Source organism: Ictidomys tridecemlineatus, chromosome 3, assembly GCF_052094955.1.
Source record: "Ictidomys tridecemlineatus isolate mIctTri1 chromosome 3, mIctTri1.hap1, whole genome shotgun sequence".
NCBI lineage: Eukaryota > Metazoa > Chordata > Mammalia > Rodentia > Sciuridae > Ictidomys > Ictidomys tridecemlineatus.
The window spans coordinates 54,303,133-54,329,902 of record NC_135479.1 but is presented as its reverse complement, the minus strand read 5'-3'; the positions used below and the strand labels follow the sequence as shown (position 1 = coordinate 54,329,902).

The 26,770-nt window shown below is 38.1% G+C and overlaps 1 protein-coding gene across 1 annotated transcript in view; it reads left to right on the top strand.

The window, feature by feature from the left end:
• Window positions 1-12,933, top strand: part of Myh8 (myosin heavy chain 8) — a 28,404-nt gene extending 15,471 nt beyond the window's left edge. Inside the window, 19 exon segments of the mRNA XM_078042895.1 lie at window positions 348-603; window positions 2,307-2,549; window positions 2,630-2,806; window positions 2,885-3,030; window positions 3,109-3,199; window positions 3,287-3,676; window positions 4,341-4,467; window positions 4,768-4,886; window positions 5,013-5,209; window positions 6,263-6,446; window positions 6,530-6,695; window positions 6,792-6,916; window positions 7,799-8,107; window positions 8,745-8,948; window positions 10,110-10,235; window positions 10,332-10,502; window positions 10,668-10,772; window positions 11,480-11,575; window positions 12,639-12,933. Coding sequence (XP_077899021.1) covers window positions 348-603; window positions 2,307-2,549; window positions 2,630-2,806; window positions 2,885-3,030; window positions 3,109-3,199; window positions 3,287-3,676; window positions 4,341-4,467; window positions 4,768-4,886; window positions 5,013-5,209; window positions 6,263-6,446; window positions 6,530-6,695; window positions 6,792-6,916; window positions 7,799-8,107; window positions 8,745-8,948; window positions 10,110-10,235; window positions 10,332-10,502; window positions 10,668-10,772; window positions 11,480-11,575; window positions 12,639-12,788 — 3,382 coding nt within the window. The 3' untranslated portion in view covers window positions 12,789-12,933.
• Window positions 12,934-26,770: the final 13,837 nt, after the last annotated feature.

The following is a 26,770-nucleotide window of genomic DNA, read 5'->3' as shown; positions in this document are numbered from 1 at the left end:
ATATACAGAATCTGACATTCATGTACAAAGATTATCATTAAAAGAACAGTTCATGTGCAATAGTTATAATAATTTTGCATCTAATGGATCAGTCTACACTGATATTGTTTTGTTTTTGTTTTTTTGGTACTGAGGATTGAACCCAGGGTTGCTTAACCCTGAGCCACATCCATAGCCCTTTTTTAATGTTTTATTTTTTGACAGGGACTTGCTAAGTCCTTAGGGCCTCACTAAATTGCTGAGATTGGCCGGAACTTAAAATCTTCCTGCCTTAGCCTCCTGAGTTGCTGGGATTATGGGCATGTGCCACTGTACCTGGCAACACTGATATTTTTATATCATTTCAGAGAAGCCATTTTCTGCATTCAGTACAATGTCCGTGCATTCATGAATGTCAAGCACTGGCCCTGGATGAAACTCTTCTTCAAGATCAAGCCCCTCCTCAAGAGTGCAGAGACTGAGAAGGAGATGGCCACCATGAAGGAAGAATTTCAGAAAACCAAGGATGAACTTGCCAAGTCAGAGGCAAAAAGGAAGGAACTGGAGGAAAAAATGGTCACTCTCTTGAAAGAGAAAAATGACTTGCAACTCCAGGTTCAGTCTGTAAGTACCCTATATTCTGAACACTTCATGTTACCAAATCTTTATCTGAAATGAGCATAGAGTCTGACTTACAAAATTGTCTTCTTGAAAAAAAAATCTCAGGTTTTGTTGTTATTGTTGTAAGTATTTTCTGATCTTCCCATATTATGTAAGGAAGGAAAAGCACAATTACATCCAAGTTACAAAAGGGAAAAGGGAAGATTGAAGAATTTATTCGATAACATCACAAAATTTAATTGCCACAATAGAATCTAATTGAAAGTAAAGCCCCCAAATCTCAGTGAAGTATTTTATTCCTTTGTCTTGGCTGCACCATCTCGGCCTTAAGAGTATAGTCTTATTTTCTAAACACAAGTGTATGAGATTGTCTTCAAATTCAAAACTGACAGTTAGTTAATATTCTTTGTCTCTATACCTCTTTTCCTCAACACCTGAAATTAAACATAATAAACATACTTGCACTGACTTGAACTGAACTACCAAAGGAGAAGGCCAAGCAATGCAGCCTCCCAATTCCTCCTTTGATGCAAAGAAGAGTTCTTAGGCCTCTGTTTATGAGTCAAGGAGTTCTGTCAGTGTAGAAGTATATTTGTGACCAGCGTTCTAGACAAACATAACCTCCCATTTCCTTAGTTCAACAAGCCAAGCATGTCATAAGAAAGCTATAAAGAAGATAGTTTTCCTAAATTTTAAGTGATTTTTCAATGTTTCCTCTGATAGTTTCAATTAAATGAAAGTTACATTTTTCTCAAAATCCAGGAACCACAGCCTATCTTTACCTCTTTCCATAGTCATGATCAGTTAGAGAATACTTATTGAATACATCACTATTTTAAAAAAGCAAAGGAACCATAAGAGTCTCATTATCACCCTTTTTTATTATACTTATTTTCAAATAATTTTTTAAAATGTAAGATATAAACAAAAAAAACTGTGAGAAGTTAAAGAAATTCCCTGAGGCAGAGTTAATCTAATAAGTTGTTGGCTGAATTGATTTTAATATGAGTCCTTTAATCAGTCACTTATAAAAAAATTTTTACAAAGCTCTCTATACAGTTTCTCAGAATTACTTATCATTCTAAAGTTCATTTTGAAGCTAATAGGTAATTCTTTAAATGGAAATGGAAATGTTAAATAATTATAGTGTTGTTATGGACTGTCAAAAGGTTTCAGCTTAATAAAATGCTTAATAGTGTTTAAGTTATTATTTTATTTTTTAAATGAAACCCAGCAACTAGTTGTTGATAAGAGGAGGGAACAAACAAAATCAAAACTAATTGATTTCATTTAATCAACATCTTTGAACATTACAGCTGAAAGGCCCTTGGCAATCATTTATTCCAGTCTCCTTTTTTACATATAGGGGGAAAAAAAACAAGAATAAGAGAAATAAAACAATTTGCCCAAGAATCCAGACTTCCTTTTGCACTGTCTAGATGTCTTTCACTCCTCTACACACTATTTTTCAGAGTCAATGGCATCTATGATCCAATCATTATGGAGACAAGTGAACTTCTGAACCTAAATCTCACGTCTAATTAGCCACATTTCTTCAGGCCATGTAATAAGGTTCACTTAAAGTGGAATTTATATTCATACTGAAAAATTCAACAGAATTCAATAAAACACGAATACTTTGTGCAAAGAATAAGTTTCAAAATCAACACCAAGTTCTCTAAATGTCTTAATGAATCTCTCCACAGGAAGCAGATAGCTTAGCTGATGCAGAGGAAAGGTGTGAACAACTGATTAAAAACAAAATCCAGCTTGAGGCCAAGATCAAAGAGGTGACCGAGAGAGCTGAGGATGAGGAAGAGATCAACGCTGAGCTGACAGCCAAGAAGAGGAAACTGGAAGATGAATGCTCAGAACTGAAGAAAGACATTGATGACCTTGAGCTGACACTGGCCAAGGTTGAAAAGGAGAAGCATGCCACAGAAAACAAGGTATGAAATATACTCTGTTGCACTGTATCCAGGTTCTTCTCAGTCAGTAGCAGAGGTCACCTCTTTCTTAACCCCTATAGGTGAAAAACCTCACAGAAGAGATGGCAGGCCTGGATGAAACCATTGCTAAGCTGACCAAGGAGAAGAAGGCCCTCCAAGAGGCCCACCAGCAGACCCTGGATGACCTGCAGGCAGAGGAGGACAAAGTCAACACCCTGACCAAAGCTAAAACCAAGCTTGAACAGCAAGTGGATGATGTAAACACATTTTTAATGGCCTTTTGAAATATTTTTCAAATATACTTTCAATTTTTAACATGTTTATTTTTTAATTAGCTTGAAGGATCTCTGGAGCAAGAAAAGAAACTTCGTATGGACTTAGAAAGATCAAAGAGGAAATTAGAGGGTGACCTCAAATTGGCCCAAGAATCCACAATGGATATAGAAAATGACAAACAGCAACTTGATGAAAAGCTTAAAAAGTAAAACTCTGAAAAAAAATTTATGTGATACCATTTTGCAATTAATATGGGTATTAAAATGACTTATTCTTTCTACAGGAAAGAATTTGAAATCAGCAATTTGATCAGCAAAATTGAAGATGAGCAAGCAGTAGAAATTCAACTACAAAAGAAGATCAAAGAGTTGCAAGTGAGTCATCTCACCTCTATTTTTTCTATAGAGCAAAACCACTAAAATTGAGCTGGGTTGATGTTAATGTGCTTGTTTCACTCATAGGCCCGCATAGAAGAGCTGGAGGAGGAAATTGAGGCAGAGCGAGCCTCTAGGGCCAAAGCAGAGAAGCAGCGCTCTGACCTCTCTAGGGAACTGGAGGAGATCAGTGAGCGACTGGAAGAAGCTGGTGGAGCCACTTCTGCTCAAGTGGAGTTGAACAAGAAGCGGGAAGCTGAGTTCCAGAAACTTCGCAGGGACCTGGAGGAGGCCACCCTGCAGCATGAAGCCACTGCAGCTGCTCTTCGTAAGAAGCATGCAGACAGTGTGGCTGAACTTGGGGAGCAGATTGACAACCTGCAGCGGGTCAAGCAGAAGCTGGAGAAAGAGAAGAGTGAGCTGAAGATGGAGATTGATGACCTCAGCAGTAATGCAGAGGCCATTTCCAAAGCCAAGGTATTCAATACTGAATCTAAATGAGGGTAATGACATAAAAATACTCATCCACTGTTCTCTGGCATTAAACATAGTTTGCAGGCATTTTATAGCACTACTCAAAATATTTTTATCCTAATATATTCATTTTATTTCATTTTTTAAAAAAATTACTGGTTATCGGGCTGGGGATGTGGCTCAAGCGGTAGCGCGCTCGCCTGGCATGCGTTCCACCCGGGTTCGATCCTCAGCACCACATACAAACAAAGATGTTGTGTCTGCCGAAAACTAAAAAATAAAAATATTGAAAACAAAATTCTCTCTCTCTCTCTCTCTCTCTCTCTCTCTCTCTCTCTCTCTCTCTCTCTCTTCCTTTCTCTCTCTCTCTCTCTTTAAAAAAAAACATTACTGGTTATGACCCACTAAGAGGATTTCAAAATTCACTTTAAGCAAGTGTCAATATCATTGGAATACACGAATGGTCTCCAACAGCAAACAATGTAGAGGCATTATGTACTCACCATGCTTGAACTCTGGCATATCCCACAGAGTTGATGTAAATTTCTACTCACACTCAACATAAATTTATACATGCTAAAAATGTTTTAGGAATGAGAGTCTAACTTTCCTTTTTATTTTTTGCTGCATTCAGTGTCTTTTATCTTTCATGGCATCTGCCCCATAGGTAAACCTTGAAAAGATGTGCCGTACTCTAGAGGATCAGGTCAGTGAGCTGAAGACCAAGGAAGAAGAGCAGCAGCGGCTCATCAATGAACTGACAGCACAGAGGGCACGCTTGCAGACAGAAGCAGGTAACGGCACCTGCTTGGAGTCCCAAGGTTATGGTCTAGGTCAAAGTGATTCCGAGGATCTGAATAAATAGAAATACCCCCATGCAGAGGAGGACGAACTAACTATCAGAATTTTCTAGGCAGAATAAAACAGGAAAAAAAGCAAGATGAGCAGATAAGTTTACTAGTTACACTCTTCTGGCAGTTCTGCTAGTTAGTTCCCATTTCTGTAACAATATTTAAAAGCAGATTACACACACCAAAGAAGTTTGAGGCTTATTGTTATGCCACTAAAAATTCTTTTGCTTCTATTATTCTTAGGTGAATATTCCCGACAATTAGATGAGAAAGATGCCTTAGTCTCTCAACTTTCAAGGAGCAAACAAGCATCTACCCAACAGATTGAGGAGCTGAAACGTCAGCTAGAGGAAGAAACTAAAGTGAGTTTTACCATTAATCTTCTTGATTAATCAAATCTAAGCATGCTCAATAGGAACTACTTAAGTTGTATAAACTAATTATCACTAAATACATGAACTAAAGTCACTGAATTGCCATTTCTATAGGCCAAGAATGCCCTGGCCCACGCCCTGCAGTCCTCCCGCCATGACTGTGACCTGCTGCGGGAGCAGTATGAGGAGGAGCAGGAAGGCAAAGCCGAGCTGCAGAGGGCGCTGTCCAAGGCCAACAGTGAGGTTGCCCAGTGGAGGACCAAGTATGAGACGGATGCCATCCAGCGCACGGAGGAGCTGGAGGAGGCCAAGTATGTGCTGTGAACTTGGAGGAGTAGAAAGACATAGTCTCTTTGTAGTGCACTCTGCAACTCCTAGAAATAGCTGTGATGATTTTCATAATATAAAAGTAGGACAAGCTAATATCCACTGAGTGTATACTATGTGTCAAGTACTGTATTAGTGGATATATATCAATATATATATTTTATAACAATATTATGGTTGATATCATTATTCTTATCCCTATTTTACTGATGAGGAAATTGAAGCCACAAGATGTTAACCAATGAGCCTAAAGATATATGCTTAATAAATGTATATAGTTGGGATTAAAACCAGATATTCTGATTCAAGAACCCACCTTCTTAAGCACTGAATAGACAAACACATCTCTTAAAACTTTTTGTATACCAAAGATGCCTTCCAGTATTTTCTTGAATATTAAAACTAAAGTTTTTTGTATCTTAAGAATATATTATTACAAACAATTGTATATAAAACAACAAAGTAAAAAAAATTTAAACAAAAAACAATCATGCCTTTGCTTAAACTATAGGAATTTTCTTGATTTTCTATCAATTTCTTTCTCTTTTTTAGATGGTCCAAATATATATAATTAGAAGAAACTGGCTATTCTCAGGGGGGGAAATGGAACAGAAATGGAAAGTATGAGAAAATAATGCTGGGTATATTTTTGCCCGATAAAATATCTAGTTAGCCTCAAATCCTTTTTGAAATGAGAAAGGATATATAAATCAATCAGATTTTCCCTGCTAATCATTTTTATAACCATCCCCAATCAAAAGTCCTAACAATTCCAAATTACTAATGAAGTAAGGCCCAATGGCAGCATCCATAGCAGCCTCTAAGAATTCAGTGATATACCAAGGACATGAATCCAGTTGTTCACTACTTCAGAACTTTCCATATAGTTTATCAATCAAGACAGCTGTTTCGGCTCCCACAGTTTTGAAAACAGAATGGGTTTTGCAAGTATTGAACAGGACTGTGAGAGAAGCCATGGAGTTTTTTACTTTATACCTGGTCTTAGCCTGGTCTTGACTGCCTGGCTTCTTCTTTAGGAAGAAACTGGCTCAGCGTCTGCAGGAAGCTGAAGAACATGTTGAAGCTGTGAATGCTAAATGTGCTTCCCTGGAGAAGACAAAGCAGCGACTCCAGAATGAGGTGGAGGACCTCATGCTGGATGTAGAAAGATCCAATGCTGCCTGTGCAGCTCTTGATAAGAAGCAAAGGAACTTCGACAAGGTGGCCGAGCCTTCTTCAACTTTATGAATTTGTTATTTGGTTTTCCTTCTCCATGTATCTGCTGACAATTTATTGCTTCTCAGGTCCTATCAGAATGTAAACAGAAATATGAGGAAACTCAGGCTGAACTTGAGGCCTCCCAGAAGGAGTCCCGTTCTCTCAGTACAGAGCTGTTCAAGGTGAAGAACGCCTACGAGGAATCTCTGGACCTACTTGAAACACTAAAGAGGGAAAATAAGAATTTGCAGCGTGAGTCCTCATGACCCTCATTGCCTATGCAGCCCTGACAGGACCTTCCTGTGTTGCTAGAGTCTAACTACTTCTCCCTGGTCTTTTCACACACAGAGGAGATTTCTGATCTCACAGAGCAGATTGCCGAAGGAGGGAAACAAATCCATGAATTGGAGAAAATAAAGAAGCAAGTGGAACAAGAGAAATGTGAAATTCAGGCTGCCTTAGAGGAAGCAGAGGTACACATAATTATGTTGTGAGAAAACACCCAAGACAAACATCAGTGAAAATACTGAAAGTGGGTACCATGAGATCTTTACATTATTATGGATCTGATGACAACCTGAATTTGTATGATATTTGTGAAGAACAACTTGACAATGGTTATCAAAAGCTGTAAAAACACAAATTTTCTGATCCATCAATTGTAAGAATTTATCCCAAGAAAATAAAGTTAAAAAGAAGAAAAGCTTTAAGATAAAAATGGACAAAAAAATTATAGAATAGCCATATAATAGCCATATAATATATAGCCACCAAATAGGATTAATAAGGGGAAATATTTATGATAGATGAAAATATTTGCTTTTTAAAATCAGCATACAGAGTTGCATGTACAACTTTGATTATGTAAAAAATATGTAGAAATGGGAAAACACATTAAGATGGGAAAAAAACACATTAAGATGACTATCTCTCAGTAGAGGCACAATTGGTGGTTTTTAATTCATTCTTATACATTGCCCCTACATTCTAAAATGAACATATATTATATAATCAGAGAAATATATATTTTTAAAATGATAGTTTCTATACCAGATTAGTATATCATGAACATTTTAATTTATAAAACAGATTGAGTTCATGTTTACTACACATTAAATTTAATCACACAACTTTGCTACTACTAAAAAGAATCTTTTTGTAACAAAGCATCTTCATTACAAAGCTGTCCTATATAATTTGTGAGTGGATAAACAAAAACATTATTTTGCCTAGGTTTCTCTATTGTGCTTTGCACAACTAGATAAACTTATATATTAATAAGTTTGGGTCACAATGGGATAGGCTCCAGATACTCACATTTTTTTTCTTTATTAATTGATCACTGTTTCGTTCAGGCATCTCTTGAACATGAAGAGGGAAAGATTCTGCGTATTCAGCTTGAGTTGAACCAAGTCAAGTCTGAAGTTGATAGGAAAATTGCTGAAAAAGATGAGGAAATTGACCAGCTGAAGAGAAACCACATTAGGGTGGTAGAGACAATGCAGAGCACCCTGGATGCAGAGATCAGAAGCAGGAATGATGCTCTGAGAGTCAAAAAGAAGATGGAAGGAGATCTGAATGAAATGGAAATCCAGCTGAACCACGCCAATCGATTGGCTGCAGAGAGCTTGAGGAACTACAGGAATACCCAAGGGATCCTGAAGGTAAATGGCTCTACATTAGCCTCTCAGACGAGTCAAGGAAGTTACCTGGCTGTCATTCCCCAAATACTTTGCTAGGGGTGAGCCATTTTTTTGTCTTTTAACAAATTATGTCGCTGAATGTATGAAGGCAACTAAATTAAAGGCACATTGAACATAATATTTTAAAAGATACCATATAAAGAAAAGCAAAGAGAAGCCCAAAGATAAGGTATAAACATACACAGAATTTGGTATCAGACAGGCCTAGGTTGAGTCTGTTTTGTCGCTGCCTGATTTTTGACAAGTTATTTAGCCTTTCAGAACTTCTGTTGCTTTTTCTCCAAAATAAGAATGAAATGTTCCACCTCATAGGATTACTGTGAGGATCAAATGAGATAACAGATACTATGTACTATGTAGAACATATGCACAAGGATAAACATTCATGACTCACACATTAAATAACTACTTAAAGTCAGAAAAAGAATAAAAATCTATGTCCTCTAATAAGCAAGCAATATAACCATTCTCAAATTCATTCAAATGACATGCATGTCATTTCCTGTTCCTGGTACCAGTACATTCTTCTGGTTTGTCTCCTGTGATATTTCCCATCCTCTTCAAAATATCTAAAATATATTTTTTTTTCACTTAATAGGAAACCCAGCTGCACCTGGATGATGCTCTCCGGGGCCAGGAGGACCTGAAGGAGCAGCTGGCAATTGTGGAGCGCAGAGCCAACCTGCTTCAGGCTGAGATTGAGGAGCTGCGGGCCACATTGGAGCAGACGGAGAGGAGCAGAAAAATCGCAGAACAGGAGCTTCTGGACGCCAGCGAGCGTGTCCAGCTCCTCCATACCCAGGTGAGACAAAAGCTGATTATTGGTAAGTGATCAGTCAGATTTGTTTCTATAAATATGGATATATAAACAAGAATGAGAGATATGCTTTACAATATCAAGTGCCATTACCTTTGGGTGATGGGATTATGGGTGACTTGGGTGTGTGTTCCTATTTAACTTTTTTATTTTATTTTTTAAGATTCTCTACCAAAAAGTGTTGTTGTTGTTGTTAACTTAAAATTGAGGTTTGCCTCTTCAGATTATCTTCAAAACTATGAGGTAGAATAAATTTCAGTAAAGACATCTGTGTCTCCAAACTCTGAAAATGTTCCATACAGAGCGCTCATTAGGGGCACTACCATATTTGGCTTCACTGTATCCACTGTCTCTGTGCTTCACAGGATCTTTGGCATCCCTGACATGCACAGGCATTAAGTGAAATAGCAACTCCTAGTCACTGTCACACACACACACAAAAATGCACTTCCAAGCATTATCTGATATCCATGGAAGCAGTTTTGCTTCTCTTTGAGAATACTGGGTTGAAAATTTAACAAATTCAGAATTACCCAAGGGAGCAAGCAATGAAAGCTCACCTTCTGAGAAACTTTCTGTTCCAGGCACTTACAAAAAAGAATCTACTCTTTTCTAACACAGTATTCCTGACCTTTTAAGGATAGAATAGTAGTGCCAGGTCCCATCCACTCGAGAAGCTGAGATAGGAGGATCACAAGTTCAAAGCCAGCCGAAGCAACTTATCAAGGCCCTACATAACTTGGCAAAACCCTTTCTCAAAATAAAAATATAAAAAATAAATGGCTGGGAAATGTTGCTCAGTGGTAAAGCACCCCGAAATTCAATCCCCAATACCAAAACATAAAAAATAAAAAGAATAGAATATTAGTGATGTCTTTTTAAAATATAATTGAAAGAGCAAATAATTAATGTCCATCAATAGGAGCATTCTTAAATTTTAGAAGTCCTTATACATAAATTAGATGACTGCTGGGGCACTGGGGAGAGAATGAAGGAATTTCAAACTGTGCAAATGACTGATTTCAGCACTGAACAAAAATTTAAAGCTTAATGAAATGTTGGTATCAAGCCAATAACAAAACATTTGTAAAATGTGAAAAGGGCAAACTGAAAATCTTGTCAATTTCCACTGCCATTTTTTACCAGAACACTAGTCTCATCAACACCAAGAAGAAACTGGAAAATGATGTTTCACAACTCCAAAGCGAAGTGGAAGAAGTAATTCAAGAATCACGCAATGCAGAAGATAAGGCCAAGAAAGCCATCACTGATGTGAGCAAGATGTGCATTTGTCTTCTTGACATACCTGCAGTAACTGCTACCAGCAGGTGTCATTATCATTATTTTCTTGATTTATTTGCTAAATAGGCTGCCATGATGGCTGAGGAACTAAAGAAGGAGCAGGACACCAGCGCCCACCTGGAGCGGATGAAGAAGAACTTGGAACAGACGGTGAAGGACCTGCAGCACCGTCTGGATGAGGCTGAGCAGCTGGCTCTGAAGGGCGGCAAGAAGCAGATCCAGAAACTGGAGGCCAGGGTGGGTGTTTCAATCTTTATAAATTTGAGAAAGGAAAAGGAGCACTGCCTCCTACATATGGCTTCCATTCAGGTCTTGGGGCAAGGGACACCTAGCCCATACCTTCAGTAAGTTGTAGTCTAATTAATATCCCATAAACTAATTACAAGTGTTTCTTGGTTGCAGGTACGTGAACTTGAAGGAGAGGTTGAAAATGAACAGAAACGTAACGCAGAGGCTGTCAAAGGGCTTCGGAAACATGAAAGAAGAGTAAAGGAACTCACCTACCAGGTAAGGGGAACAGCTTTCTAGAATATCCAGACTCCCTTACTCAGAGGGAAAATGAAACCCTGGGGACTATTTATGTGGCACTCACAAACAGATACCTCTTACCTCTGTACATATAATGGGTAAAAGATGGTTTCCTATCATATACATATACTCAGCTAGGAAGATTAGGGAGGCCTTTAGAAAATAATACAGAGCTGGAGATGTAATTCAGTAGTAGAGCATGTACCAAGTATGGGCAAGACCCTGGGTATTAATTCCCACAAAACACACACACACACACACATACACACACACACACAAAAAAAAAAAAAGAGGAGAAGAAAGAAAGGAAATGGCATATCAGAGAAAAGACCTGAGTAGATAAACCAAGTATTAATCCTAGTTTGGCCTGTTGATTTTTGAACTTGAGTAAACTACTGGTTACTCTTAAGCTTAAGCTTTAGTTTCCTCATCTATAAAACAGAAATAACAGCATCTACTTGCCAGGAAAGAGAGGTAGGGGTTAGAGAAGATGTATATAATTCCCTAATACAATGCCTGCAAAAAGCAGACATTTAACAAGAGTGGCCACTGTTAATACAATGAGGGAATCCTCAGAGTCGGTCAAGTTTCCCCCAGGTCCATCTGCCATCATACCAACTAATTTATTTTACTACCCATAATTGGACTAATTTCTTTGGGTTGAATGCACATTTTCAAACTTTCAGACTGAGGAAGATCGCAAGAATGTTCTCAGGCTACAGGACTTGGTGGATAAATTGCAAGCAAAGGTGAAATCATACAAAAGACAAGCTGAGGAGGCTGTAAGTATTTTTTAAGCCCTTGAGAAAAGAAGCAAATTCTTACTGAGGTTAAAAGAATGTGTTAATGAGAAAGAAGGAACAAAGAATCTACCATTTATATATATTAAGAAAGGTGGATTTATAAATATGAATTTATCCCCTAGATCTTAATTAGGACTTCAAGAGAATATATTTTTATTATTAGGCACTTTGTAAGGGATAGGGGATAAAGAAAGTTCTAAATAACTCACTTACTTGATAGCTGCAAAGAATACATAGTAGAAACTCTAACACCAGGATGAATATTCCTCTCCCTTCAGATATACACAAAATGAATGGTTCTTAAAAGCCACACCAATCTTTTACCTGAACTGGTGATCGTTCACTCCCTACCAGTATCATCAATGGGGGCTCTTGTCCCCGCATCTGCTCTAGCTACTATAAAATCATGGTGAAAGGGCTGGGGGTGTAGCTCAGTGGTAGAGTGCATGCTTTGCATACATGAAGCCCTAGGTTCAATTCTCAGCACTAGGGGGTTGGGAGGGGGGAGATGTTGGAAGATTCTCCAGCCAAACATTTCCTGGTTGTCCCCTGAACTCTTCTAGATACATGTGGTGGGTAGGAAGGAAGGAAGGAAGGAAGGGAAGGAGATCAGAAAAGGAAAGGAGGCACAAATGGCAATGAGTCAAACCAACAGAGGTGGTCTTTCTCTTTCTTGCCTTTCTCTATAGGCTGAGTCAAACATGGCAAAACAATATTTGTGGGATTTTTCCTAAGTTATAATTTGACCTTACATTTACTTACTGAACTCTGTTGCGATACCTGGGTCTTCTTCCTTTCCAGCCCAGGACATGCACCATGAATAAAATCTGGGCTTGACAAGAGGCTGTCCCTTGTACACCAAAACTATTTCTCCTTTCCTTCTTTCAAGTAAAAATTGAAAATGAAGTTATGAATTATCTCTAGATTTTAAATCAGATGTGGCAAACAGAACATGAGAAAGAAGTATCTGACTAGAGGAAATAATCCTGTGTAATGACAAGTACAATGAGGACAAAAGTCATAATTCTCTCTCTATTCTTAGGAGGAACAATCCAATGCTAATCTAGCTAAATTCCGAAAGCTCCAACATGAGCTGGAGGAGGCTGAAGAACGGGCTGACATTGCAGAATCCCAGGTCAACAAACTTCGAGTGAAGAGCCGGGAGGTGCACACAAAAATTAGTGCAGAGTAAACACACCTGCCTGATGTTGCCAAGTGGTTAAGAAATGCACAAAATGTGCTATTTTTAATCGCTTGCTTTATCACGTTCATTTTTCTCTTCATGTTAAATAAATAAAACCTACGGTAAATTTATTAACTAAAAGACTTATATTTTAATTTGGAAAATTATTTACTTTCAGGTACAGTTCTCACCTACCTATTTTAACATTTATTTTGTACCTCCATTACCATCCACTGCCCCTTCCCCCACATGTTTCCCACATACACATATTAACATCTTTTGCAGGGCTTATTTTTATTAAATTTCTCTAGACTGTTACAAATTACTAAGGAAAACATTCTCTGATGACACCTCTCCAAACAGACCCACTCATTTAACCATTCCATAAATAGATATTGAATATGTACTGTGTACTGCTCTAAGTAGGGAACAAAACATATTCTATGAAGAGAGAAAAGCAAGAAACAAGTAAGTAACCATATAATGTATAAGACGATAAGTGCTAGTGAAAAATTAAAAGTAGAGGAAGACAGTCACAATTTTATAGAGAGTAGGCAAATGAGCCGCAGTGACAGGAAGAAGGTCAATGTGGCTGAAAGAAATGAGTGAGACAGACAGTTCTAATATGAGAGAAAAACCAGGGATGCAGATCATCTAGGGAAAGAGGGCCACTCTAAGGCCTTACTTTTACCTTTACCTCAGAGTGAAGCAGGAAAGCTTTGGAGGATTTGAAGAAGAAAAGTGATATCAACATGCATTTTAAAAGAATCACTTTGTTTACTGGCTTGTATAAAGAATGAAGAGAGCAAAGGAAGAAACTGGGAAACCGATTATGCACCTATTACAAAATAAAAGATTAAAAAATGTCAATGGCTTAAACCAGAGAAACAGCATTAGGAGAGGATCAGAAGTGGATGAATTCTAGATTTACTGAAGGTAGCACACATAGGATTTTCAGGTAAGTTAGCTAAAAGAGGGAAAGAGGGAGTGAGGGGAACATAGAGGGAGAGAATGAACTATGAAAAGAGGGATGAAGGATAAAATAATTTTGGAGAAGTACAATATCAAAGCTGGCCTTCAGAAAGAAGGAAAGCAGTAGAACAAAAATGCAATCTAGAAAAGACTATACTTCACGTACTCTTTCTTCCACCTTCTAGCATCTAATCTTCCCCACCTCTCAATCCCTACCAATCTCAATCCTTTACAGTATAAATTGTTCATCTCATAATTTCAAATATGTCTATAATTAATAACAACAGTTTAAAACAAAAACAAAGACAAATTTTTCATAATGTCTCTTGAAATTTTGGGTCAAAGAAGAAATCAAAACCACAATCATGAAAACTACTAAATGTAAACCTTAAGAGAAAAATCTTTGTAACCTTGGATTAGGCAATAATTTCTTAGATCTAACACTAAAAGCATAAGCCATGAAAGAAAAATTAATAAATTGGACTTCATCAAAATTTAAAGCTTCTGCTCTTCATTAAACACTGTTGTGAAGAATGAAAAGACAAACCAGAAGCAAAGAAATAATTTTTGCAGTTTATATCCTTCATAAAAGACTTGTATTCTGAATAAAAAACAAATCTAAAAGTTCAATTAAAAAAAAACACCCAAAACTTTAAAAGGTTTAAACAAATGTTACACTAAAGAAAATAGGCATGCTGGGTACAGTGGCATACACCTGAAATCCCAGCCACTCGGGAAGCTGAGGCAGGAGAATTGCCAAATTCAAGGTCAACCTAAAGCAATTTAGTGAGACTTTGTCTAAGATTAAAAAATAAAAGGGCTGGGATGTGGCTTAGTGGTTAAGCATCCCTGAGTTCAATCCCCAGTATCAAAAGAGTAAAAAGAAAACAACAAAGGAGAAGATGACAGAAAAGACAACAAAATAGAAGGAGGAGATGGAAGAGGAGGAGAGAAAACATGCAGAATTTCAAAAACTGAAAAATGCACAGCATCATGAGTCAATAGGAAAATACTAATTAAAACATGAGATACCACTATACACCTATTTCAATGATTAAAAGACCAAGAGTTAGCCCAGAAGTGGCAAAATGGGCCTCTCACAGCTACTAGTCATAATGTAAAAATGGTACAACCACTTTGGAAAACAGTTTGGCAGCTCTTTAAAAGTTGATAAATTATACATATGAACCAGCCATTCCATTTCTAGTTATTTATCCAAGAGAAATCAAAATATACATCCACATAAACACTTGGACACAAATGTTTACAGCATATTCATTTCCAATAGTCAAACACTGGAATCCAAATGTCCACCAACAGATGAATGGATAAATTGTGGAACATAAATAAATGGAATTCTACCCCAAAAAAAAGAAAAATTTCAAAATATTTACTTTTTTTTTTAATAGTACAAGAGTTTGAACCCAGGGGTGCTCTACCACTGAACCACATCCCCAGTTCTTTTTATTTTATAATTTGAGATAGGGTCTTGCTAAGTTGCCAAGACTAGATTTAAACTTGCTATTCTCCTGCCGTGGACTCCCCCCAGTCACTGAGATTAGAGACATGTGCCACCACTTTCAGCAGATAATTACACTTATTGAAAGTAGCACAACACCTCTCCAAAAAAGTACATACTGTATGATTCCATATATATAAAATTTCTAGAAAATGAAAACTAATCTATAGTGACAGAAAAAAAACTAATGGTATGCAGAGGGAAGTTAAGGGAGAATAAAGAGGACAGTAGGAGAGAGCAAGAATCGTCTTGGAGTTAATGAACATGCTTATTATTAACTAAGATGATGGTTACACAAGTGTGTACACATCAAAACTTAGGCTGTATACTTTAAATGTGCTGTTTATTACATGCCAATTATACTTACACAAAGCTATTAAAAATTCTTCATTGAGGGAAATACTACAACACTGAATATTGCATATCAAATTTTAAAGCCAGAATTAAAAATTTTGAAAGGAATTGCAGTAAACCTGTTCATTAGTTCACTGATATTTTACTATGCTGAGTTCTCCATTTCATGACTACTGTCTATTTCTCCATTTATTTATATCTTGACTTAATCAGTGTTTTGTAGTTTCTAACATATAAATCCTGTGCATTTTGTTAGATTTACACATTTTACTTTTTTTGTAGTAAACATAAATGATAAATCTTGGACTGGATTCCAGTGAGGTTATTGCCCAGGAATTCATGATGAATTGAAAATATCCTTCTCCAAACATGCATTTAATACATCTAACCTACCAACCATCTTAGCTTAGAAACACAAGACATCAGATTATCAGTTGTTTCCCCTTGTGACCAGAGGGCTGACTGGAAGCTGCAACTCAAGAGACAGTTCTACTGCATATTAGCCTGGGAAAAGACCAAAATTCAAATTTCAGTTTCTATTATATATATGTATGGCTTTCATACACTTGCAAAACCAGAACCTCTGTCTGTACTCAGACCTATCATAAATTGGGGAGGGTCTGTGCTTTATATCATCAAAAGAATTACAAAACATGTTCTAAAAGCAGAATACAAAACTGTGCTTACAAACTGATACCTCGGTTGCATGTGTTTAGGAACACAAACATACATGCTAAAAAATGGTGGGAAGGGATTTAACCAAGATAGACATAACATCTGTGATAAAATTTTAGGAGCTGTTTGGGCAAATGTTATTTAAAGGATAAAAATTGTAGTTAAATAGGAGGAATAAATTCAAGAAATGTATCACACAGCATGATTCCTATACCTAATGACAAAAATAATAATTATTATATTATTAATAATTCATCATAATTAGATAAAATAATTATTATTAAGAATTATGAATTATTTTTGAAAGATGCTGTGAGTGTATGTTAAATGTCTTCACCACAAAATAAATATGGGAGGCAAAATATCTATAATTAGCTACATTTAAATATTTCCTTTTGTGTGCATGCATATAGATATGACTGTATGTGTGTGCATACAAATATATGCATAACACAAAAATATTTCAAAACTTCATGGAGTACATGACAAAAACCTGCAATTTTGTCAATTAAAGAATAAATTTGAAAAAAAAAATACAATTTTCCTTCATTATGGTTCATTATATTTTTTAATGTGTTTATTACTTTGGGAAATATTTAAAGGCTCATATTTTTAAAAAGTAAATAAAAATAATCTGCCTCTTAAGATTTCCTATCCAGTTTTCATCACAACTGACAACAGAAAGGTGAAGGGGAGAGGGTCATTTGATGGATGAGACCATTAGCACAGCTGCTAAAAGCTGTGGCCTTTCATCCAAGCTTTCTGTATGGATTAACATTCCAGGGCTAACACCCAGCAGCTGTCAGTGGGCAAACTTAAATTCTGCCTCCTGGCTGTGGCAGAGGTTGGAGCACATGTTCCACATATCAGTGTCCCCAAACACCTTCACTGAAGACTTCATCGGTCACATTTTCCTAAGTGGGAAGCTGAAGCAGCAGCCGTGGGCAGATTCTTAAGCCCTACTTAAGGATGGAATTTACCACTGGATTCCTCACTCCTGGGCTCCACAGGTCACCAAGATGCTGCTTCCGGAGCCACAAGCAGGGACTGGGGGGGGGGGGGGGGGAGGGGGCTCTCCATGATGAAAGAGAAAAAAACATCCCGCCTTAGGGACTGCACCCCCAAACAAGGCTTTTCTTAGATTCCATTAACCTGACCTTCAGGAGAGGACGGACTGTTTTTTGTTTGTTTGTTTGATATTGCACTTTTTTCAATTTGTTTTTTTTTTTTTTGTATTGGTTGTTCAAAACATTACAAAGCTCATGACATATCATCTTCCATACATTTGATTCAAGTGGGTTATGAACTCCCATTTTTTACCCCAAATACAAGTTGCAGAATCACATTGGTTACACATCCACATTTTTACATAATACCATATTAATGATTGTTGTATTCTGCTATCTTTCCTATCCCCTACTATCCCCCTCCCCTTCCCTCTCTACCCCCTTTTTTTTCAGCTCCCAACAGAAATCCCGGCCTCTGGCGCTCTGGGGGAGGGGAGGGGGGAATGGAGAGGATCAGCAGTGGTGCCAGGGCTCAAATGATGAGAAATTCTGTTAAAAACATGGACAGAGAAGACGGTTCTTCCACAGCAATGGAACCTTTTTATCCACTATCTTGGAAAAAAAAAAGAAAAAAGATTGCTACACGCACATTTTAGTACCCAAACTAGATTTTTTATGACATTTAAACTATGTCAATATAATATACAATACTATGATAATACACATGCAAAATTTTTAAATGGGATTTAGAAACTCTAAAGAATTTTCCAGAACTTTCCTTCTGACTCAGTCATGTCACGTGCCCTGCCTTCAAATTCCCTTTGCGTTCGGTTTTACACACTCGCCACCATAGTCCTTCACACAGTCACTCGCTGGGATCACAGGACACAAGCCAATCGCACTCCAGTCCCTCACGAACCCTCGAATGCGCACTACCCACCAAATCCCAGTACTGCCTCCTGACCAGCGGCAATCATGGCGCAGTGTTACTTCCTGCCTCAGCCTAGCCCTTCCCATGATGCCCTGGAAGTGATTCCTGCCTCCTGTTGGCAATTGAACTGGGGTCGCTCTCCCGGATGTCGTGTGTCTCCCTCAAAACTGACGGCCGTGTTTCCGTGTGTTATCAGTGTTGTGACCACACACGCGTCTGTACCCCAACGATGATCGTAAGGGGGTTGAGAGAATAAACTTAATCCCCACTGCCTGGAATAGTTTCATGTATTGAATGAAAAAGCAGACGTTCACTACAGGATTTTTGTTCGATAGAATGAAGCGATGTTGAGGAGAAAAAGAGCGAGCGAAGCCTGCATGGCCGCACTTCCATGTGGAACCTTAAGATAGATGACTTCATCAGGGCCAGTTCCACTACTTGACTGCTCTGGAGGCTGCGGTAGGAGGATCACTTCAGCCCAGGACTTCCTGGCCAGCATGGATAACATAGCCAGACCCTGATAAAAATAAAGTAAATTAAAAAAAAAAATCAAAGAAGTAAATGGCCACTAGAATTTGGAGCAGGGTTGGCGTCAGGGGATGATGGATAGTCAAAGGTACAAAATTACAATAGACAGGAGAAATAAGTTCTGGTACTCTATGGTACAAGAGAGTGACTCTGGTTAGTGGTAAAATACATTTCAAAATAACTAGAAGAGAGGATTTTGAGTATTCTCAGCCACAGAGAAATGATAAATATACAAGGTGATCGATAGGCTAACTGCCCTGATTTGATCAATGTGCAATGTATACGTGCATAATACATGAAATTGTACCCCATAAAGTGTACAACTATGAAGTATCATTAAATAAAGGAAAATATCAGGTAATAGAGCTACCAGCAAAGGATAAGGAAGAATAAAATTGCCTTTATTATAGCAACTGACATTTAAAACATAAAGTCCTAGGACTAGGGATTATAAGCCAAATGGTAGAGCATGTGCTTAGTGTGCACAAGGCCCTGGGTTTGATCCCCAGCACTACAAAAAAAAAAGTACTAAATGGAATTCAGCCCAACACTTACCTTAATTTGCAAAGCTCTAAACCATATGACCCCTGCCACTTCAATCCCACTACTAGTTTCATCCTGCACCAGTGATCCCCTTCTGTTCTTGCCCAGCCACACTCATCTCCTAGGGTCTTTGCTTTTGTTTTCCCCTTTGATATTCTTGTGGCTTGCTCCTTCGTTTCACTTGCGAACTAGTTCTTCTCAAATATTACCTCTTAAGAAAAATGTTCACTGATCCATCTATGTAGACACTACAGGTCCGTTATATCTTTACTCTGCTTTCCTTTCCATTGGAGCATTTATCACTAAGTGACATCTTAGTATGTATCTAGTTTATTGTCCCCACATAAACATACAACCTAGATGTAATTTCCATGAAGGCAGAGCCCAGCACATAAAATCTTCCTTATATATAGTATTTCCTCAATAATGTTTGATGAATAAACAATGAGTGCATTCTCGCTGTATGGCTGGCTCCCTGCTGAGTACTGTATACAGCTTTGAATCAGCAGTTCCAGGTGAAAATTTCTTCAACATCCTAGTTTGGTAGGAGATCTCAAACTGGTTTCACTTAGCCCCCATCTTGAGGCCAGGCTTAAGGACTTTGCCATCACACCCCACCAACTTTTCAATTGCAAGAACTCCCTCAGTCCCAAGCAACCAGGATGACTGTCATCTTACTTTCACGTATCCAGGTTCTTATTCTCCCTGTTTGTTTTATTATTGTGTATGGGAGGAAAAGAGGTTGACCTAAGAGTGTTTGGGCTGTCTGAACAGGATGCTAGTTGTGTGTAGTAGGTGTAATGGGAGGATTTGATGGACGATGGACAGGCTGTGGGTCAGCTCCTGGGTCTTACCACACCGTAGTATAAAAGATGCAGAAGAACAACATTGACCAAATTTCCAGACCCTTCTGTCCGTGGCAGTGGTTGGTGCATTCTCCAGAAAAAGCTCATGATTCCTCAATCTCAGTTCCTTCTATTGTCATGACCCTAACCATTCTGCCCCTTCCCAAACTATTCATTGACTCAGAACCCATCTTAAAGATAGTAAACTAAAAATCAGAAAGGTTAAGTAACTGCTCAAATTCACATAACTTAAGTGGTAAAGTCAAAATTTGGTTCACACACATTCTAATACGCAAGATCCATTCTTAGTTACTACATTATTATGCATATTTAATAATATAAATATATACTTTGTGTCCAACAAAGGATGTAGCTTTTTGAGCGTACATTGTTAAGACCCCAATGGTAGTAATTAAAAGCAGTTCATCATTTTTTTCCTTAGTTCTGGTAAGACTTTAAGCAACTGAAGTACCAAAACATGCATAATAGATAAAACAAAGGCAAGTGAAAGGAGACCCTAACTCTCACAGACATCTTTCAAGATTATGAAGCCAGGCAGGAAAATCTCCAGTTTACTGAACCGACATAGCTGGTAGGATTTATTCGCTGAACAGAATGTTCCCAGACCAGCCACACAATATTTCCATGTTATTTTCAGAGAAGATTTATACGTAATTCAGAGCAGCGTGTATAATTCTGAAAGCATTAATGTCTTACGGGATCTTGTAAAGCCAGGAACAATGGTCTTCTAATAGAAAGACAAGCCAGATTTGGAGTCAAAAATGTTTGTTTCCACTCTCCCAATTACTAGCTGTATGACTAGTCACCTAACCTCTCGAGCCTCAGTTTCCCATCTGTAAAATTGTAATGTCTATCTCCTCATTGCCACTTCATAAGAATCAATTTAAATAATGCCCTTGAATTCCCCTTATCAATTTTTGCAATGCACATTTTCAGTATGTAAATGCCAGCCGTGAAGAAAGTTACAGATTATACTGGAAAGTTCTGCACTTACGCTCTTGGGTTTGAATAAAATGAAGAGAGGGTCAGTTTTTACCTTCAGCATGAATTAGGCGATCTGTCCAAGACCTCAACTTCTGATTCTGAAAGGTGGGAGTTAGACTAGATAATATGCAAGGCTCTCTTTAGTTCCAGAATCTAATCTTCTCCTTCAAATCCTTAGTTAAGCAGTTCAAATATGAATTAGCATCATTCACTAAATGTACCTGTCCTGTGACTTTCATCCAGAAATTTCTGGTCCTGACTGGGCAACTCCCTGCTGTTCTTTGAAACTTCATCTGTTACATAAGCTCTTAGATACCCTGAGTTGTGAGGGGTAAGACATGATCCTCTTATCAGCACAATTAATTGCCCTTTCTTCTCAAGTAGCCTTCTGAAGAATGACCTTGACCACACTTTTTCCAAGTACTCTCTATCTGGCTTTGCTACTGCTTTCTCCTCCTTACTGCACCATCCAAATCTACATTTTCTCTGAATGCATCTTAATTCTTGATTGGTGTCAATATGGTCTCCTAGGAAAATCAGGAAAACTTTTTCCTCCTCCTTAACACCTGTTCCCGTCATAATCCCCTGCCTTCAAATCAGCCACCCCCACCATCCTGCTAATATTACTGTCAGGATCACCTCCCTGGCCAGTTCAATGCCCTGTTCCTGGTCCTGTCTTTCTTTGGGTTTCTGTAGTGTTCTTTTTCATATATATTTTTTTATTGAAAAATGTCACTTCCCTTGACTTCTTTTGACGTTAATAAAAGTTAACTACATTTTACAGTTGACAAGATAACTATGCTAGGAGACTGAAGAAAATCCTTATTCACAGAACTCCTCTCAGGTTTCAGAGAGAGATGGTGAGGGTGTGATGTAGGAGCTATGGACCACAGTGGATAATATTGGGGTAAAGATGAGACCCTCTAACACAAGTAAACTCTTTGAAGTGATGAATATGCTATTGCTTTGAGTGTAGCAATGGTATCATGGATGTATATGTGGGTCCAAACTCATCAAATTGTATACATTAGATACATGCAGCTTTTTGATTATTAATTATACCTCAATACAGATATAGACAAAAATAAATTAAAAAGCAAAGGAAAAAAATATGAGATCCCATTCCCCTGACAGAGCATCTGTGAGTAGAAAGAGGTGGATACCAAACTTGCTTCTGAAGATGGATGCAATCTTTACTTGAGGACTGAATCACCACCCAATGAGTAGAAATGCAGGTCAAATGGCTGAGTTATTTGGTTCCAAAAAGTAGAAGAATAAATGAGTACCACTAATGGGTAGGGGAAGACATATAGAGAATGAAAGAAACGACTACCAACATCAGTGTGAAGAAAACTGGACTTGACAGAACAGTCAATTCTGGTGAAAATTGTGAAGTTTACTCTGAGGTATGTAATGTAATCTTCTATGTTTCCCCCTTTACTTCAGTAAAGTTTGAATTGCTCATTTATATTTTGAGTGGTGGCAGATTATTTGCTGAAACCTGTGTCGGGGTCACAGAGATGAAAATGTATTGTTTGGTATGAACTAGAAACTCCATGCTGAGATGGCCACCTATAGATGATGTACACAATATCTAATTTGATCCCCCATTTCATCCTCATAACTTGGGCAGAAAAAGAAAAAAAAATCTGACTTTTTTTGGCAGAGGGGATTTGCTGATAGAGGTAAATCAATTTGCCAGTCAGTAAATGGCAGAAGTAAGATGTTGTCTTAGCCTGTTTTCTGTTGCTACCACATAAAAATTGAGGCTGGAAACTTCCTAAAGAAAAGAAGTTTGTTTTGCTCATGATTATGGTGGCTGGATAATCCAAACAGCCCGACACAGCATTTGAGGGCGCTCTGGCTCTTCACAACCTCACAGTGGCAGGAGCATGTTTAAGAGACAAGCTCTATATGCAGAAGAGATCACATGACAAGAGATAAAGCAAGGGGCTGGGATTGTGGCTCAGTGGTACAGTGATCGCCTAGCATGTGTGAGGCCCTGGTTTCCATCCTCAGCACCACATAAATAAAATAAAGGTATTGTGTCCAGCTCCAACTATAAAAATACATATTTTTAAAAAGAGAGATAAAGCAAGAGACAAGGGAAGGGTTAGTCTCACTCTTTTATAACACCCACTCTCTTGGAAACTAACCCATTCCTGTGAGACCTAATCCACTTTGAGAAACTACCATTAATCCCTTCCTGGGGATGGTCATGGCTCAATCACTTCCCCTAGGCCCACCTCTTAAAGGCTCCAATACCTGCCAATACCATTATATCCCATGAGAGAGAAATCATATCTAAGCCAGAGCATGGCTGGACCCACTTGGGTCTTCTGACTCCAACAAGAAGATATTGCTTCTCACTCTGATATTGGCTTAATTCCAGAAAGGAGATCAGTCAATATGATTGGTCCAGAATGTGTTCAGTCAATGTGATCACATCAGCATGTTTTCTCCAAATTGTAGCATTCACAAAGATCAGCAAGTTTTCGCCAAACTGCAGTGTTCACAAAGATCACCCTGAAACATACTCCTTTTACCTCTTGAGGTTAAGAAGTTCTCTTTTCTTGCTGTTTCTAAGTGGAACATGGTCGAAGGAAAACAAAGAGCCTGCATAATGTTCTTTTTGAATCTGTAGGTGGACTCAGTCTAAGCACTGTGAAAACCACCATCTGGTGCTTTGGAAAGTTTTAACAGAGTTGAATCCTTAGGGACATCCAGAGGTAGATTCTAACCATCTTACTGCCTACCTTCCCCCAGGATTATGGAGTCATCAGAGTCAATATGTCACATCAGCAAGTGTTCACCAAATTTTTTAGTCAATAATAGTTTTAGGTGCCCAAGTTTATTCTTCACCATTATATCCTATTCATCAGGTCTAAATATATCTCTACCATCAGATCTAGACCCATCTTTAAAAAGAAATTATATATATATAAAATCTGCTCACCCACCAGGTATGGTGGTGCCTACCGATCATCCCAGTAACTTGAGAGGCTGAGGCAGGAGGATTGTAAGCTCAAGGCCTCAGCAACTTAGTGAGACCCTCAACAACTTAGTGAGAACCTGCCTCAAAATAAAAAGGGCTGGGGATGTAACTCAGTGGTAAAGCACCTCTGGATTCTATCCCCAGAACTTCAGAAAAAGAAAAAATATCCTCTCACAAATCATAAAGTGTTTATGTTCTCAGAATAATGCCCTGACTTTTTAAGTGGGCAGTGGAAATCTATCACAAACCTGCCCAGCCTACTTCTCCAGTCTTCATTTCCATGTTAACCCCACCTGACCCAAATCCTGCACTATAGCCAGGCTCACACGAACAGCCTGCCTGAAACATATCCTAGGAAGTCTTGTTTTCAAGCCATGAATTTTTAGTTCCTCAAGAACCTCCTCCCTGGGCTGGGGATGTGGCTCAAGCAGTAGCGCGCTCGCCTGGCATGCGTGCCGCCCGGGTTCGATCCTTAGCACCACATACAAACAAAGATGTTGTGTCTGCTGAAAACTAAAAAATAAAATATCAAAATTCTCTCTCTCTCTCTCTCTCTCTCTCTTTTTTCTCTCTCTTTAAAAAAAAAAAAAAAAAAGAACCTCCTCCCTGTTCTCTTTATCTGTATAAAAATCCACTTCCTTTCCATTGGGGGTGTAGCTCAATAGTAGAGGGCTTGCTTAGTATGCAAAAGCCTCTGTGATCTATCTCTAGCAGGGCAAAAAACAAAAAATCAACTCCTTTAAGAGAAAATGGCAGAAGAGAGAAGAAAAGCATGGCTTTGGAATTAGAACCCTGGATTTCCACTAAATATGGGGCCTTTGGACAACCCTTTAACCCCCTTAGGCCAGTGTCCCCATTTGGACACTGGGAATAATAGCAATATAAATGGTATAATTCCTTCAGTCTTGTAAAGAAAATTAAACATAATAAATTGTACAATGATGGTATGCAAACTGGAAAGAACTAGAAAACAATATTATCTATGTACTCAAAATGATTATTATCTTAGTCACCACTCCCTTCCAAATCTCTTCCCTTCTCCTAAGTGTTAATATAATCATTAAAAACATTTTGATGATATTTTATATATACAGCGCACTTCATGGTTTTCAGACACCACTGTGATCCCACTCCTTTGGGTACTTAGTTTCATCTCGAGAGAATGACTTATCCTATCCATGCCTATACACTTTGTTCCCATCTCCACTGTCAACTCCTTTAGGACATTGACCCTATCTCATGGGCCTGGTTCCCCATTGCCAGTACAGAGCTCTGTACCATCCATGCAACTCAAAAATGACATGATTCTAAAAGTGAGAGATTATAATCATAGGCTGTAGAGTTGGAGAGGGTCTGAGTCCCATTTCCACTGCCCTGTACCTGTGTGGCCCTGAGTGAGTTCCTTAAACTCTTAGGGTTCAGCTTCCTTGGCCATAAAATGGGAATGACATTGGTGCCTGCCTCACAGAATGATTATGAAACTTCAATGAACTAATATGGATACAGCTTGACATGTGATGAGTTCTTAATAAGCCCTAACCATTACTATTAAATGAAACTGAGATTCTGATCCCATGATTTTTTTACCTTATCACTCCAGGCTTCTTTCAATACAGATTCCCCTCTAAATTTTCTTGGTTTATTTATTCACCAGAACATTTACTAAGCACCTGTTACATGAAGAAAAAAAAAAAAAGTATTCCTTCAATAAAAGCAGCTGTGTGTATGCCTGATAGCTTTCTGTTGCTCTTTTCTGGGCCAAAATTTCTAAATGGATCTCATCCCTCAGCCTTCCTCTTTTGTTTTATAGAGCAGAGACTAAAGAAGTTGATGTTCCAACATTGGGAACTTCCAAGTTCCCAAAAAAGTTATTCAGGGCTGGGGAAGTAGTTCAGGGATACAGCACTTGCTTAGCATTTGTGAGGCCCTGAATCCCAAACAATAAATTTATTCATATTTCTTTATCAAAAGAATTCTCAGATTCCTTAACACACTAACATTTATATGACTCTATCAGGAGAGAATAGAATTTGCCCCATTTCCTAAAAGTATTTAATCAGGGAACCTTTAGAATCAGCCTGTTTTGGAAAATGCTGTGGAGAAATTCTATTCCCTTCTACTCCTATTCCACCTACATATTCATTTTTGACTAATGCAACTTATCCTTTGGAAGTGGCCCATGTGAGACTCTACACTCTGGAGGACTCAACAGAGAATCTTCAATTCAGCAAACATTGGTCATTTACAATTTAAACACATCAGACTGTTTCTGTGAGTGGCTTGAACTTCTACATGTACAAATTCTCCTACATATTTAAATATCACTCATTGTATCCCCCAAATCCTCTAACTATAACTATAGGAATTGTCCCAAAGACTTTTTTGTTTCAATTAAAACCCTCTAAATCTTATTTATTCTTACTTTCATCTGATCTTAACTTTGTAATCTGTTTCTCAATTCATAGCCGATTTTAAAAAGCAAAACCAGGCTAATAGAGGTAAACTTATTAACCACAGAAAGAAAGTACACCAGAGAGGCTGATCCTGAAGGTAAAAATATAAAAAGCTGGGCACGGTGGCTCATGCCTATAATCCCAGCTACCAGAGAGCCTGAGGT